Source organism: Saccoglossus kowalevskii, chromosome 2 (assembly GCF_978046115.1).
Source record: "Saccoglossus kowalevskii chromosome 2, keSacKowa6.1, whole genome shotgun sequence".
In the NCBI taxonomy this organism is placed as follows: Eukaryota; Metazoa; Hemichordata; class Enteropneusta; family Harrimaniidae; genus Saccoglossus; species Saccoglossus kowalevskii.
Window position 1 is genome coordinate 16,264,659 of NC_140642.1, and position 18,286 is coordinate 16,282,944.

At 37.1% G+C, this 18,286-nt stretch overlaps 1 protein-coding gene across 3 annotated transcripts in view; it reads left to right on the plus strand.

The window, feature by feature from the left end:
* The window catches only part of LOC100375350 (DNA mismatch repair protein Mlh3-like), a 21,630-nt gene continuing 3,344 nt past the window's right edge, over positions 1-18,286 (plus strand). For 2 of the 3 annotated variants that reach the window (XM_085492164.1, XM_085492171.1), the window contains exons 1-6: positions 1-203; positions 3,093-6,422; positions 11,000-11,233; positions 11,341-11,510; positions 16,129-16,264; positions 17,269-17,537. In XM_085492164.1, the coding sequence (XP_085348290.1) occupies positions 3,095-6,422; positions 11,000-11,233; positions 11,341-11,510; positions 16,129-16,264; positions 17,269-17,537 (4,137 nt within the window). In that variant the 5' untranslated portion in view covers positions 1-203; positions 3,093-3,094. Of the gene's footprint in view, positions 204-3,092; positions 6,423-10,999; positions 11,234-11,340; positions 11,511-16,128; positions 16,265-16,853; positions 16,882-17,268; positions 17,538-18,286 lie in introns of those variants that run through there. The other variant, XM_085492177.1, reaches the window with a different exon arrangement.

Sequence of the window (18,286 nt, forward strand, 5' to 3'; positions counted from 1 at the left end):
TCTTTTTAAAACGCTTGAAAACATGGTGGCACGCGAGTACGTCTTCGGTTTTGCTTGTATACAATTGAACTTGTGCCCTGTTGTGAAGTAGATAACACAAAATCACACGACAATGGATGTGCGCTGTGTATGCCGTGTTTATAGAGAAAATTCGGTGGATTGAACATGATACGAATGGAATCACCAACCTAACAATGACTCTCGTAAGTTCTAATGACAAATAACATAGCACTCGCCATTTGATTTGGTACCATCGATGGTGTCTAATAATATTTACAAACAAATACGCTTTCTGCAATGGTGTATGTCGGTGACTGTAAAAGTCAGTTAGTCCTTTACAGTCTGTGGTCACGAATTCGTACACCCATGGAGGTAAAAATAGACCTCCATGTTACACCTGACCATTAGACCCTTTTTTAGAGTCTATGATCTTAATCAGATAAATAATATTGCAATGTTGCATCCGAATCTGACAACGATCCACTGGCTACATTTCTTGTAACACGGCAGTATTCGAATTTTCAGACAATTAGCTGATGATAATGCTGACTGTGTACGAAACAAATTTGTTGACACTGCAAAACATTTTATGGAAATAAATACACTACAATCTGATTAAAATAAGATCCTAGTTTGGGCTTTTTTTTTCCTTTGTTAAAATAATATCATTCATATTTTTTTTCATATAATCTATTATTTTTAAAAAAAATTTATCTGCTCCTATTTTTTTAAAGTTTTGGAAATCGCGAAAGGTGGGCTTAAAAAAGAACACCAGCAAATAAATTAAAAAAAAAAAAAATAATAGAATACATGTATATGAAAAAAATATGATTGATATTATTTAAAAAAAAAAGCCCAAACTAGGATCTTGTTTTAATCAGATTGAAATACACTACTGCTATATTTAAAAAATTGAAAAAAGGAAAGTGTAAACAAAAAGTTCTAGACACGTGTATGTAAAAATATTACCTCTCGATTTTAAAATGCTACTCATCTGTTTCGAGAAAAAAAGTTGCGCACCGCTAACAACAAGGATTCCCTAATCTCATTTCGAGTGAGCATGTTTCACCACAGGGAGCCCAGCAACTATGAACAACTATACGCACTCCCTATGAGCAGGGGGGGGGGGGTATCGGCTGGGAACTTGTGTAAGAAATAGACAAGGGATGAAGGCTCCAGCGAGCTCATATTTTTTAAACTGGAAAAAACAGACAAACAGAATGAAAAATAAAATCTATAAAAAATACCAGGTTGAAGAATATTAGTTGCTCTTTCAAATTTCGCCAAAGCCTTACCTATAAATCAAGAAAAGTATACAAATTGACTCCATTAATGAATAATTAACGTTTGGCCCGAACGCACATGTTGTCATACTGAGGCACATTCATTATTTTTCAAATTTTTTCAAAATTTGCCGACTGGTGGCAATTTTGTTCATCCAAAATACTTATTTTTGTTTTCTGTCCTATAACTTAGTAATATAACAAAGAGTAGAGGCAGAATATTATTTCACAAAGATGCAAATTGATTTTTCGTCAAGATTCTATGCAATATGGCTTTTTTTTTGCACATTTGGCTTGTATCTCTAATTCACGCAGTTCAATTTGGTCCAAACTTGGTGCACAGACAGTCGTGTTCCAGCAACAGTTGATTTGTGTCACAATAAAATTTTGACCGGCAGCCATAGACCATATCACAATTCCAAGTCATAATGTATTGTTGGATCAAATACAACTCTTCTTGTCATAAAACTTGTCTGCTCCTGCAATAACTGACATAACTATCCCACAATGCACTGTAATTTGGAATTGTGATACTAGTATATGTTTACATTTTGCCAACATAGACCACATGGAGGTGGACAAACTTGTGTATTTTAATAAATTATTAAATAATATAATGTTATATAACTTTTCTTTACCCCCCCCTTCCTGGTATCGATTTCAAGTAATCACTGATCTTTGTTTATACCACTCTTTCCGCGCTAATGTTATATGCAAATTTTAACGTGCGATGTAGACACACCCTATTATAGTAAAATATCCCAAGGGTTGAAACGCCCCAGGACTGTGGTATAAAATCACGCATTCGAACCTTCAAAGTTCGTTTTCTGTACATATATGTAATGACAAATTAAAACTTATTGCGATCGAGCGACATGGCAGGAGCACAACCGGAAACTGGATGTTGCGATCTTTGACCTCTATCGCAAAGAATGACTCGTATATTGCTGTGTCACATCAGAAGTAAACAATTTTTCCACGAATCATATTGGGTTCTTAAAGGTTAAAGGTTATGCTCGATAATCTTATGTGATGACGCGACGCTTTTATTTAGACTACCGTAGAAAATTATATGTATTATCAAGTAGAAACCATTTTACAGAAGAGTCACTGATTCATTGAAGTTGCGTCGCGTCGGAGATTACACTCGCCGGATTTAAATTTCGCGCGCAGCATTTCTTGTTTATTAATGCATCTCATGAATAAATTAAATGCCCACCCGATTTACGGTTGTGCTCATGCCACAGTCCTGGCGCGTTTCAACCCTTGGGATATTTTACTATAATAGGATGTGTCTACATCGCGCGTTAAAATTTGCATATAACATTAGCGCGTATCGCGGAAAGAGTGGTATAAACAAAGATCAGTGATTACTTGAAATCGATATGGGGAAGGGGGGGGGGGGTAAAAGAAAAGTTATATAATATTTTATTATTTAATAATTTATTAAAATACACTTGAGTTTGTCCAACTCCCTGTGCATAGACATTTGAGACTCACACATGTTTAAATTATCTGGCAGTCCATGGCATTAGTTAAGTGTAGAACTGGTACATGCACTTGATAAAAAAGGAGCATATATATGTTGACATTCTATTTCTCATGTATTGATATACAAGAACAGAGGGGCTGTGACATTCTCAATAGCTTGTTAAAAATAAAAATAAATTGAGAGTACCGGTAGCTAAAAAAAAAATGCGAAATAAATAAGTACATGTAGATTCTGACTGGATTCAGATTCTGGGAGTATAACTGCAACCAAAACCACCAACAGGTACTTAACATTGTTCTAATCTCAATATATTCTAGATATGCCTGTATCAAAGGTGATGGCATCCACAATCCAACCCTTATCAGATGAAGTGAGATCTCGTTTGAGATCGGGCATCGCTATCACATCATTGACTCAGTGCGTAGAAGAATTAGTGTTGAACAGTATAGATGCAAATGCTACCTGTATCGCTGTCAGAGTCGACATCCCATGCTACAAGGTCCATGTTATCGACAATGGCACTGGTATTACAGTTGAGCAGATGAAACTAATCGGGCAGAGATATGCGACAAGCAAATGTCACAACATTCAAGATTTAGAAAACTTGTCCTACTATGGCTTTCGAGGCGAGGCTTTAGCAAGCATATGTGATGTCACCGGGGTCCTGGAGATTGTCTCAAAAGCAAAATCGTCCAACTGCACTTACTGTAAGCTATTTAAAAATGGTAAACCGCTGGAAGTTTTCAAAGCAGAAAAGCTGAGGCCAAGTCAGGGTACAACTATAACTGTACATGATTTCTTCTATAACTTACCCGTGAGGAGGAAAACGATGTCGCCAGTGTTAGAGTTTGAGAGAGTCCGTCAGTGTTTGGAAGGCATTGCTCTCATGAGACCATTTGTTTCTTTGTCATTAAGAAATGATTATACTGGAGTTAAGACCTTACAAACACACAAATCAGACTCTATTCTTGGTACTTTTGGTCAGCTTTTCGGTGTCGGGAAGGCACGGATCATGAAAGAAATGCAATATTCTTATAATGAGTTTACAATTATTGGTCACATTGGTACGGATGGTCACACAAATAAAAACATACAATTTATATATGTCAATGGTCGACTACTTTTGAAAACAAAACTGCATAAAGTGGTCAATGTGCTGCTCTCAAAGTCTGTGATTGTGAAAAGCAGAGCCACTCTTAACGGTACTAACTTTGCAGACAAATCAACAGAGACTGGGATGTGTGAAATACCCAGTCCGTCGCGTGGTTCAGATTTACACCCAATGTTTGTCCTAAATATCCAGTGCCCATTGTCTGAATATGACATCTGCCTGGAACCCTCTAAGACATTGGTCGAGTTTAAAGACTGGGACGGAATATTACTGTGTCTCGAAAATTTTATTCTTGAATTCTTGAAAAGGGAGAATTTGACCATGAAATTAGAAATACCAAATAATCTGACGGAGCTGGAAGCATTGCTCAATGATGAAGAGAACAACACAGTTTGCAATCAAAAAAGTGACGATGTCTATGAGGAAGAATTGTCTGGCGATTATGATCAGCCCAAGTACAATTTAAGCATGTTTGCAAGAAATGCTACACACAGGTACGGTAAGGATATTTCCACAGAAAATCTGAGATCAACCTTGCAGTCCAACATAGTCAGGAGACCTTTTAAACAATATTTAAATGAATTATTCAAACAAACTGAAGATGAGGGGGATAATGAGGTAGATGATGAAGAGGATGGAGCAAACGATGGCAATACTAGTAATACAGATAGTAACATTGCTCAGGTTGTTGAATGTGATGGAGATGCCAAAACTTTAGAAATGCAAAGTAATATCAAAAGTGACGAAAGCCATGGCTGCAAATTCAATGATGGAAAGAAAAATAGTGCAGACTTTCCAAACAAATCAGATGAAGTATCATGTGATGATAAAACAGTGACCAGCATGCAACATCAAATCAACTCGCTAACTAAGTCTCCGAATTTGGCTGCACTCACAAAAACATGTAATGTAGCAGGTCCACCTGATAAGTTTCCGCTGCAAACAAAATTATGCCATGGCGATAGTGAAGTCATCATAAGTAGCAGCAAATCAACGCAGCTTGTATCAGACTTGGCTGAGGAACTTTGTGATTATCAGGAACCGCACACCATTTCTCACAACAAAAAGATAAAGTCTTCATCTGTGAAAATGATGTACGACAAATTGAGAGAGTCTCGATTTAAACCAGCTACTGAAAGAAAGTCAATGAGTTCCTGTAACATTATAGGGTTGAACAGCTATAGTCACACCAGCTCTTTGCACCAGTTCAAGCAAACAGTATCAAACTCTGGTAGAACAGATTCAGCAAAGAGAATTAGTAAGTTTTTCAGGAATATCTCTCGACTTGACAAAACCAAGAGTAAATATTCTGGATCTGAAGTAGCTAGGGACTCTGAGCACTTTCCTGTGATGTTGAGGGCAACATTTTCCCATGGTTTGAGGAGTAGATTCCCTGCTGCCAAATCACACACAAAAGAATCCAATCTAGGACAGCCTGAGAAGCCATGCAATGCAAGTCTGTTACAGAATGAGGCTGTAGCTACAATAGAAGTTGATAGTGCAGGTAAATCAGGGAAAGAGACTACAGATACAGGAGCGTTAAACTCCGCAGAGAGCACAATACCAACAATAGAGACATTGAAGAAAAAGGAAGTTGCACCCCAGCCTGATCTGAGAAAATTGAGGCAGAAATTAACGCAGAAACGAATGTACAGTGATGATGATGCAGTTGCATATGCTAAGGTTGCGAGATTTCCACAACCTGCAGTTAAAAGGTTTGCAACCACAGAGAGTTTCATTCAGACATTTAACAATGGTGCTTCTGGAATAGAAAAAAATGAAAGTAGTCCCCAAAGACGTACTGATAGTGTTACTTCAACTCAAGATGTTACTGCACACACCAAGCATACATTGATGGATACAAAACCTACAGATATCAGTGAAAAAGGCAAGTTGTTTCTACAGAATGGAAAAAATAATTTCACAATCCAATCCAGTGTTGAATTTGAGGAGTCAATCCAGGATATATCCACGGTGACACTGCTGACAGAAAAAGAGAATCCTACACAATCTCATCATTTTTCGGATGACATAGATAATCAGATGAATGACGCCATGGTTACTATTGATGTAATACCAAAGATGGAAACCGCAGAATTGTTGCCAGTGTTTGAGGGAGATCCTATCAACTCTGTCCCCACCGATAGTTGTAATGGTGTGAACCAAAACAAAAAGGGATTTACAAATGTTGATGACGAACCTTCCTCAGTAGCCGATGACTTGGATGCAGGTGATAGTCAACATACCATGCCCTACGATGTTTCAATGCCTGACATTGCTGTGCACAAAGTCTCTGCTACTGCAATAGATAATGAAAACTGCAACAACAATGTTACTTTCAGTGATATAGAAGAATTGGGTCATAATTGGATCAGCAAATTTGACGTTTCTCTTGGCAAAAGGATTTATGTTGATCTAATGACTGGACTGACAAGACTTGTACCACCAAGTAAAGAAGAAACACAACCACCAGAGACAAGGAAGCAGTCAGAGATGGGGACAAGCAGTACGATATGTACTTCTATGAAATTGCCAGGTAAGAATTAAACCAGTATTTTAAGGTAATGTAGTATCTGGTTGGTAGTTGTCAATATTATGCATTTTCCTTCATAATTTTGTTGCCAGTATGTATCTTTTTAGCTCCGCTGTCGACTTTGTCGAGCGGAGCTTATCATATGAGTGATTGTCCGTCGTCGTCGTCCGTGTCAATGTTTTACTTTTTCGACTTCTTCTTGAAAACTACAAGCCTGAATGCTTTGATACTTGGTGTATATGTACCTTGGGTAGACCTCTCTTAGGTTTGTTCATTTCATGTTGATATCTTCAATTTTCTAATTTTGGTGAATATTTTTGTAATTTTTGGTAAAAAGTGATATTTTCGACTTCTTGTTAAAAACCGCAAGTGCAATTGCTTTGATATTACATATATTGGTACTACATGTGGACCTCTCTCAGATTTGTTCATTTTGTAATGATATTTTTAATTCTCTAATTTTGGTGAATATTTTTGTCATTTTTGGTAAAAAGTGATATTTTCGACTTCTTGTTAAAAACCGCAAGTCTGATTGCTTTGATATTACATATATAGGTACTACATGTGGACCTCTCTCAGATTTGTTCATTTTGTGATGATATCTTCAATTCTCTAATTTTGGTGAATATTTTTGTAATTTTTGGTAAAAAGTGATATTTTCGACTTCTTGTTGAAAACCGCAAGTCCGATTGTTTTTATATTACATATATAGGTACTACAAGTGGACCTCTTTCAGATTTGTTAATTCCGTGGTGATATCTTCAATTATCTAATTTTGATGATTATTTTTGTCATTTTTAGTGAAAAGTGATATTTTTGAATTCTTGTTGAAAACAGCAAGTCCCATTGCATTGATACTATGCATAATGTTCATTTTCTAATGATATCTTCTGTTCTTTAATTGCCATGTGCATTGCTAACAGCGGAGCTATCTCAGCCGACAGGCTGCTTGTTTCTAATTTGAACATTTTTTTTTAGTCCTTTGGACCAACGGTCCAACGGACTAATGCTATCACGATCTGTAAGCCGTAGGCCGTAGTCCGTGTGCTGTAGACAAAGATATCTCAAAAACCCTTCAGTCTATTTTTCTGAAACTTGGCATCATGATAGCTTGTGTGAATATCTCCAGGGCATTTTTTTTTTATTTGGCTTGAATCATTTTAAAACTACTTTTTGGCCCAAAAACCCCCCAAAATCAGGCTTTTCTAGTGTAGGTAATCTCTGTCCAATTACCATACATGGTGAGTGGCACAATTTGCATAGTAAACATTTTGTGTTATTTTTCCTGATACACACTTCTCTTATCAAATTGTAGTTTCATAATAAAGAATGTATATTATTTGATGTGTTCATGTATGTTGTGATAGTTTATCGCATAAATTATTCGTTTAATGATAGATTAAATAGTACTAATTTGAATTTATCACGCATGCGCAGTTACGCATAAAACGACCATTCGGCGATATGGCAGTGTGATTCGATGTTTCAAATTTCGCACTGAAAATTACAGTATAACAATTGTTTTGATAGAATACAATGCCTGATGTGTATTTGTGATTACATGGGCGCTGTCTTAATAAAGTAGTGTGTGTTATTGGACGAATTGAACACTTGCTGTGCGAACTAGGCACTGACAGGCAACAACCAGAGGCTATACTCATAGCTGCGATTCCATAGCTCTTTTGTACGACTGACAACTGATTTTTACATTTTTATTTATATTCGTAGTATGGTTTTGTATCTTGTCAGTCGCCTCTGGGGCCGACTAATACCGTCGAGCAATAAAAAAGTCGGGCGGCGACAAGAGAGCTATGAATCACATACGGCTATTCATCGAATCATGATGGAATAAATACACGAGGTCACAGTCACTTGGGGGCTGAAAATCAATAAATACTAATTTTCAACAAAAAAATCATCCGCTATACGTATATAAATAAACAAGTTGTGAAACACGGCATCTAGTAAATCGACACCCTGTCGGTTTCAAATGTCGATTTCTTACCTTAAAATGCGAAACAAAAATTTTAGAGGGGATCAGGTGTTACGTTAATAACCATTGTTCATAATCGCTAACTTGGTTTTATTCAAAACTGCACAAATCCCGCGTTTTCTGATGATATCCGACGATTTCATGAACGAAAATGGCCAGCAGCCAGAATCAAGGGGGATTCGCACAGAGTTCTGGGTAAATCAAGGAAATACTCGCTGTTACGGCACGCCTGATTGGCTGAAAATGAGTATGCGCACTTGATTTACCCAGAACTCTGTGCACGAGGTACAGAAATGTGTGTTCAAGGTTAACCTCGATACAATGCTAGTAATAACTCCTAGCGTATCCCGGGTGTCTTGCATCATGGAGTGCATTTAGAAGATAAGTATGTTTTACGGCGTGTCACTGAGAAAATATTAAACCGGTGCTGATAGTGCGACATTGCACTGATTACCGTCGCATCGCTTGAGCGTGGATGGTCTGTGCGAATGCACATGAAATCGTGTGAAATCGCGGTCAATCATGTTAGTCGTGTCTGAGCGCAAACCTATTATTCAACATCATCGGAAGGTACTGACATGTTTTACGGAGTTTCACTGAGAGAATATTAAACCGGTACTAACAGTATGGCATTTCACAGCCCTGTGTAAATGTTCCGGCCGCTAAAAACTGTAGGGTAGCGTACACATGGCTAGGCATATATTTCAACGAGTACCGTTCGCTTCACCTGAGCGTGGGTGGTCTGTGCCTGGAGTTTTTTTTTTAGCTTCATGGTCTGTGCGAAGCACACGAAATCCTAATGCGGTCAATCATGTCAGTGGGTAAACACAACAATATTATTCAACATCATCGGTAGGTACTGACATTGTTTCCTTGGCCCCGTGAATCCTAAAAACCGATCGAAACGCGACTCGATGTTGTCAATTTGTCGTTTTCAAATTAAACATTTTGAAGAAAAAAACGAACTCGAGCGTCGACGATAGCATTATGTTGATATATATCCAAAAGTTGTAAAGACTAATGTACTTTATTAAATACAGCCAAATCAAAGTCAGCTTGGACATTCAGTTGTGAGACATCACAAAATAAACGGTGCCAGCGATAGATTTCGCGAACGAAAGAACAAAATAAACACAATCAAAGGCGCCGACCACGCGCATTGGAAATAAATAGTACGCGTTGCGACGAGAAATCTCACCTGCATCTTTCACTCACGCAAACGCACACACATGCTATTTCCGTATATTGAATACGTTGACAACGGAAAGGACAAGTTTAAATCATCTTTGCATTAACACAACTTGAAAGCAACAGTCTCACACTGAATATATGTTTATCAATTATCAAACTAAACATTCAATGAAGCGGACTACGACGTTTAAGAGGAAAAGACAAGGCTAAGACGAAAAATGAATTGAATATCCATCTTTTGAAAAATCAGCTAAACAGTTTACCACCACGATTATGGTGAATTGGCGAATTATCAACGAAGACGACCGGACGTCTCTGGTCATGAGCTGGCTGGTTTGAATTTATCCACTTTTACAGTGATGACTATTGCGTTCGAGTTGAGTTACTAGTAATTACAAGCCTGATTTACATTTTTGTGGTGGTGTTTTTCGTCAATATAAATGCGTTGGTAAATAGCATAAGTATATTGCGTGAGTGAAAGAGGCTGGGGAGACTTTGTCACAACGCATTCTATTTATTTGCAACGCGCTTGGTCGGCCCCTCTGATTGCGTTTATTTTGTAATTTTATTTTCCAAATGTATCACTGGCTACGTTTTTTTATACGTCTCGCAACTGAACGTCCAAGCTGACCTTGTTTTGGCTGTAATGCCAGGGAGGGGGAAATTTCATTTCTTTTCGGAAAACAGCTCCATCCAGCCACCTTTCATCGCATGTGATGTCATGACAGACTGAACGCTTGAAGTACACGAAACGTGATTGTCGACAAGATAAAATAGTCTATTTTGTGTGTAGCCGTCTTACCACCTACTTTATCAAAAAAAAGTTAGTTGAATAAATGTTAGCAGCCTTGCCTTCTACTTTGTTAAAAAAGTTGAGTTGAATAAATGTTTTAAGAGAAAAATAAAGCATTGCTATAAAAACTGTTATTTAAAAAAAACAGACTTTTGTTAAAATACCTGTAGCCATCCTGCCTTGTACTTTGTTAAAAAAGTTGAGTTGAATAAATGTATTGTAATTTGGACAAAAGAAAGGTTAATAAATATTGTTTAAAACAGTTGTCATTTTTCGCTCCAGTTGTGCTCTGCACAAAGGGGAGCTTATGTCAGCAATGTGCACAAAATGAGCGCTCGGTCTGTCTGTGTGGGAAACTTGTTCAAATGATATCTCAAGAAGCGATCATCATATTCAGATGAAACAAGTCTGATAATATGGAACATGCAAATTCTGATAAGATTTTAGTCAAACCATGCATACCGGTAACTAATTTGTATCAATTACCAGACCAAAGTTCTACTTAATTCCAAAGGACTCCGGTGCCCCTGGGCCCCATGTTTCTGATTCTACTAGACATTTACTAAATTATCAACTGATTATCAACATTTTCTTGTTTGTCAGATCAGCAGCATCGAGTCCATCCTTTTCTATCCCATAATGCAACACCATTTTTGCCACTTGTGAAAGACCACTCTAACATTAGTCAGAGTAATGATGCCGGTGATGGTAGTGGTGGTGGTGGTGTTGCTGTGTTAGACAAGTCAACCATTGGTACCATATGGGATGAACACTTGGTAAAACAGAGTGAAGATGTGGCTTCAAAATGGAGAGATGACAAAACAAACAAAATTAGTGGTAAATATGTGAATACTCATTCATTTATTTGACTTCTCATTTAAAGTGTGAGACGTTCTTGAAAATGTTCAAGTGTTACCGGGGTAACTTTGACTTCACTCCTCCAGAAAGCAAAGATGTAGCGGAATTGTTTGCAGAGTGGGAGAACCCAATGTTTGCAGTACCAGAAAGCTGTATTTCTGATGCCAGCAACCAGCCAGTCAGTAGACAGTCAGTGAGAATACGAGGAGCTATCAACCAGTACAAATTCACCAAGGCCATGCTGGACAACATCAAGGTGATGTAACTGATATGCACGTCAGTTTATTGACTCCTGTGTGCGGAGCACACAATGCAGTTAGTGTGTTTGTTTGTGTGTGTGTTTCTGTCTGTTCCACTGATATCTCAAGAACCATACATCAGTTTTTGATGAAAATCTGTGCATATTAATTACTTATTTGCATAATGATTAGTCAGTTTTCGGCTTTTCCACTATCTCAAGTACTAATCATCACATTTCAATGAAACTTTGGGCATAGATCCTCTAGGACTATGCAGAGACCTGATTAATTTGGGGGTAAATATTTGTGCATAATAATAACCTAATTTGCATAATTAATCAATTTTCAATTTTTAGCGTATTACTGATTGTCCGTCGGCGGCGGCGCTGTCGTCGCCATTCTCAACTTTACATTTTCGACTTCTTCTTAATTTCCACAAAATGTATAGCTGTGAAACTTTCTAGGAAGGTACCTTGGATGGTTCTCTCTCAGATTTGTTCATTTCGTGTGGATATGTTCAATTGTCTTATTTATAGCGAATGTTTTTGTCATTTTTGGTCAAAAATGCTATTTTCGACTTCTTCTTGAAAACCGCTACCCCAAATGCTTTGATACTCGGTATGTAGGTACCTTAGGTGGACGTCTCTCAGATTTGTTCGTTTCGTGATGATATCTTTAATTCTCTAATTTTGGTGAATATTTTTGTAATTTTTGGTAAAAAGTTATATTTTCGACTTCTTGTTAAAAACCGTCTGATTGCTTAGATATTACATATGTAAATACTACATGTGGACCTCTCTCAGATTTGTTCATTTCGTTATGATATCTTCAATTCTCTAATTTTCATGAATATTTTTGGTGAAAAGTGATATTTTTGACTTCTTGTTAAAAACTGCAAGTCCAATTGCTTTGATATTACATATCTACAGTACAGTTCTCGCGGAAGCTTTGGCTTCACTTCAGCTTCACCTTCGCTTCAGCATCGCATCATTATGGCATTGTTATGGCTTCAGCATCGCTTCAATGTCGCGACATTAAAAAGTTAGGCGATTATCGCTTCGCTTCATTGTGGCCTCATTATGGCGACAATGTGGCATCAGCATCGCTTCATCAAACAAAGAAGTACTGTACTCATTTCCTCCAAACCTCTTGACCGCTTCCGCTTTTGACCGGTCAATTTCCGTTTTATTTTCGACCGTGCAAAAATTCGGACTACTAAAAATTTTCTGGTTTTCATAGATCACGGTTACTAGTTTAGTAACCGTGCATAGATGTTGAACAACCGTCAAAAGTTCAAATACTTTTTGTTTTAACTATCTATAATTATATGCACGCAATCTGACCCTTTGACCTAGATTTGGCTGGGATTGAATATTTTATTTTAGACAATATTCCGACGTGACGCACTGCTACAAAATGTATTCAACAGAAGTACAACATGGTTGTCTGGGTTTCTTTTCCTGATTGTGTTGAGTTTACGATTTGTATAATTATTGTTGTTTCCCCCCAAGCAGAAGACAAGCCGAAGGACCATGAAGCTAAATAGAATTCCCACGCATGGACGTGGACTGAGTGAAAGAAAATATTTCTAAGGCTAAAATAAAAATGACCTACTATTACACCTCTTTGTGTATTTGTCAATGTTGTATATATTTGATATGACCGTATGATCGTAAATACCTAGGAAAATCTCGTCTTTCGTTAATAATTTCTACCGACCGTAATTTGTTTCTCCAAACGGTCCCGACGTCCGTCATTCAACACAATCAGCATTTATTTATCGCAGTTCATGGGGATCATGTCTCGTAATTTGCGGGCTGTACAACCAAATAATTAAACAAGTACTATTTATTGTATTTTTGTTTTACCTCGCGAAACTACAACAGAGCGTAGAGTTGTCGCGGTTAAATAGTCGCCTTGAAATCGATGGAACTTCAACTACTAGTATCCATTTCTCACCTTGAAATAAAAAAATCGAAGAGCGTCGGGGGATATAATATTAACCAGTCTTACGAATCGCTAGCTTTATTTTATTCGAATTCATAAAATTCACGAGTTTTCGACATTTGTTGGCAACTTCCGCGCTAAAATGGTTGAAAATGTGGGTGTGGTTTTCTCGCAAAGTCCTGTTGATAATACGGACAAATATGGTTCTGTGACCCAAGTCGTGCTCCGATCAGGTGACTCTCAGCCAATCAATGATGTTGTAACAAAACATATTTAACGCAAATTGAAGGGTCGTCGTACCATCCAATCTCCATCGTCGATTCACAATTTTTTTTTGTGCTGTGACAGGCTTCGCAATTATTCACTGAAAAACATCGGTATATTTTGACAAACGGATGGGATTTTACCTCAGTTCAAAAAAAGAAAAAAAAAAACAGGGCTGAGATACAAATCAGTTTTGCAAGTTGGGAAATAAGGTAAACCAGCCTGGGGTCGATGATTTTCAGTATCGAAGGACTTCCGTGTGAATCATGATTTTCAAATTGTTCATCGGCTGGTCACCAAATATTTACGGCCACACTAAATGGACACGTTTTTTTTCTGAAGCCCAATAAATTATTTCTGCATGTCAAGCGCTATTCGATTTTTTACAGGGCATGTGGCTCGTTTTCATTCGAAAATATATTTGTGAGAATACTTTTAAAGTACGTATAGACTGAGCTCAGATCACTGATCGTGACTTAACTTTGAGAATTGGTTGTCAAATTTTACCAGACCGACGCCACCACAACCATCCAATTATATGTTGGAAATGTACACACTTGTTTTGGAACTTTGTATCAAGATGACTGGCGACGACGCCGACGCACCAGGCGGCGTACGTGTGTATTGCATGTTTTAGTAGTCCGGGCATGGGGTCGGACTCGGCTAAAATTAAACGAAACATAGAAAAATACCACCGAAATGAGGAATCTGAATCTGCTCTTCTAGCAGCAAATAAAATGAGCGAAAAAAGGTAAATTTTATGACAAGAACAGTTTCACTTCGTATACAGCAAATTGTGTTGTATCAGAACGACGATTGCATGTGTGATTTGAATTTATCACGATTTTCCTTCCAGTCAATATGAAACTCGTCACCTTGCCGATTGTAATGTACTTCGCAAAGTTTTTGGTGCCCAATACTCGCAACACTAAAATAATTAAACAAGATATCTTTTTAAAATGTCATTTTACTCTTGATCATATTTTATTCGCCTTGAATTTCAAATCGATTACATATCGAACTTCTGTACATGTTTTTGTCTACTGCCCTTCTGCGTGCAAATAATGAGGTCATACTCATGTCACAATAAATTGAAGCTGATGCCATGTTGATGCCATGAGACTGCGAAGCTGAGGCCACGATGATGCCACAAAATAGCGAGGCGAACACAGCTTCAATTTTCAATGACGCGAAGCTGATGCCACAATGATGCGATGCTGAGGCGACAATGAAGCCATGCGTAGGCGACAATGATGCCACAAAAGCCAAAGCTTCCGCGAGAACTGTACTGTAGGTACTACATGTGAACCTCTCTCAGATTTGTTCATTTCGTGATGATATCTTTAATTCTCTAATTTTCATGAATGTTTTGTAATTTTTGGTAAAAAGTGATATTTTCGACTTCTTGTTAAAAACCGCAAGTCTAATTGCTTTGATATTATATATACTACATAGGTACTACAGGTAGACCTCTCTCAGATTTGTTCATTTCGTGATGATTTTCTTCTTCAATTATCTAATTTTAATGAATATTTTTGATAAAAAGTAATATTTTCGAATTTTTGTTGAAAACAGCAAGTCCGATTGCTTTAATACTATACATATTGTTCATTTTCTGACGATATCTTCAGTTCTTTAATTGGATAACAGCAGAGATATCTCAGCCAATAGGCTGCTAGTTTCAATTTGCTCTAGGACAATGTTTAAACCTGATTAATTTTGAATTAAAATCTGTTCATATTATTTTCATAATTAGCATAATAATTCGTAATTTTTTTGGTTTTAATCACATTTCAATGAAACTTGGTACATAGATGGTCTCAACTGTGTTACATTGCACAGACCTTTTTTTTTAGCTTTACACTCAAATCTGTTCATATTAATTACCTGACTCGCATAATTAGTTTTCAGTTTTTCCATCAATATCTCAAGTACTTATTTCAATGAATCTTGGTACACAAATACTCTACGACAATGCAACGATCTAATTAGTTTTCAGTTATATTTATCCATGACCTAATTTGCATAATAATTTTCTTTTGAGCTTTCTACCGATTTTTTAAAGAATTAATCATCACATTATAATGAATGTTTTAAGATATTCAATAATGCAACAACAAAATACATGATCAACATTTACCATTTATTTAATAATGCTCTGAATACATGCGCTAAAGGTTGATTACGATTGACAAAAGAATCTTCTGAAACAAGAAAGTGTGTCATTTCCCTAGTCCTTGTAAAATACTAGTAGTACATAATGGAACTGATGTCCAGTGTCATTCTGGTAGTCCAGTTTATCAGTTATCCAATCTTTATCTAATTTTCTTTAAGACTAATGCAACCACAATGCTGCAAGGCATACGTCTAAACTGTTCAGGTCAAACAGTACATGTGTTTAATTATTCATCTCATCTTTTACAGATGTGTGGTCAGGTGGACGATAAGTTCATTGCATGTTTAGTGAAGACCACTGATAAAACAGATGAACCAAATTTACTGGTGTTGATAGATCAGCACGCTGCCCATGAACGTGTTCGACTGGAACAACTGACTGCAGGTAAAACACTGTAATGCATATTCCAACTTGTTTAAATGAGTAATATTTCAACTGAATCAGTATTTACAACGGGCGCCAAAATAAACTGATCATGCAAACTGCTATCTGCCTATCTAATTTCTCTTGGAACATTACAATACCCCTTGGAAGAATTGTGGCACTGTTTGTCTGTTCAATCATTGAAAATTTGCATATCAAAAGTACACACTATATTTGGCCGAGGATAATAATTGAAATTGTAGAATGCTCCCATCATGCAAATATTTTCTATTTTAGTAATATTTCACGCAATGGCCGTTTTCATGATCAGTTTATTTCTTCGCCTGGTGTAATATTTATTTGGTTAATTTATATGGCGTTCCTGCATGAAAATATTTTGGCACTGAACTAGTTTTAAACAAAATTTTCAAAAAGTAATGAGATAATTAAAATTGTATTATCTTCTAAACTTAGTAAATTAAGCCATAAACTTGAAATTAGTTGTTATGACGTCCATGGATCATGCATGTTGGAACTTGCCACGCAGCGGTTAATTTAATTTAATTTTTATTCTGTCATGTTTTGAATCTTCCTTCGGAACATGCTCAAGATAACTAACCTTGGATGTATGAAAAGTTTGCTTGGACACAATGCCAACAGACATTAAGAAGGAAGAAGTCTAAAACATAGGTGTCATGGTAAATGCTTCACAAATAATTTTGAATTGACTTGTTGGTTGAAAAGTCCTGCATGCATGGCTGTGGACTTCATGATGTAGCAAAGACCATGTACAATGACTTGCATATGCACATCCATTTTCATCGACATTTAAACTAAGATGCTGAAAATTCAATCAGAATCAAGTTAATTGAAATCAACTTCTGACCCTGACATCTTGTCAATGCAGATACTTGATTTCTGCAATACATTTGTGATATTTTCTCTAAGGCTGGTAATCTGTGAACTACATGCTCACATTCCTCATTGTTCATAGCAGCAATACTTATCATTACTCTTATTTTAAGATGTTTATGATGACAGTAAAGATGATGAGGATCCAATCAGCCGAAAGATCAGATCATCACGGGTAATACCAGCAGTTACAATAATATTAACACCGGGGGAGATTCGGATAATGGAGGCGTTCAAGTCAAACATTGAGAAATTAGGAGTCACATTTAACATCACTGGTAGCGACATCATTGAAATACACACCTTACCCGCATGTCTGATGGAGAGGGAGGTGAATGAAGTAAAGCGAGGACGACAACGAGTGGCTTTATCAATTGTTGAGGTGAGGGTGGGTTTAACACCGTGGAAGCTACACAAATATCTATGTGTTTATTAATATCTAGCTTATCAAGTTTTCTAGTAATTATTAGCCTGGATTCTATGTGTACACCTCTCTGCTAATGTCTACTGACTATACACCACTCTACTAGCACCTAGAATCTATGCAGCATTGCACTTGCTTTTCACTATTCCACTAATACCTAGAATCTATCCAGAGGTCTACTGACTATACACCACTCCACTAGCACCTAGAATCTATGCAGCATTCCACTTGCTTTTCACTATTCCACTAATGCCTAGAATCTATCCAGTGGTCTACTGACTATACACCACTTCACTAGCACCTAAAATCTATGCAGCATTCCACTTGCTTTTCACTATTCCACTAATGCCTAGAATCTATTCAGAGGTCTACTGACTATGCACCACTCTACTAGCACCTAGAATCTATGCAGCATTCCACTTGCTTTTCACTATTCCACTAATGCCTAGAATCTATCCAGAGGTCTACTGACTATACACCACTTCACTAGCACCTAGAATCTATGCAGCATTCCACTTGCTTTTCACTATTCCACTAATGCCTAGAATCTATCCAGAGGTCTACTGACTATACACCACTCTACTAGCACCTAGAATCTATGCAGCATTCCACTTGCTTTTCACTATTCCACTAATGCCTAGAATCTATCCAGAGGTCTACTGACTATACACCACCCAACTAGCACATAGAATCTATGCAGCATTCCA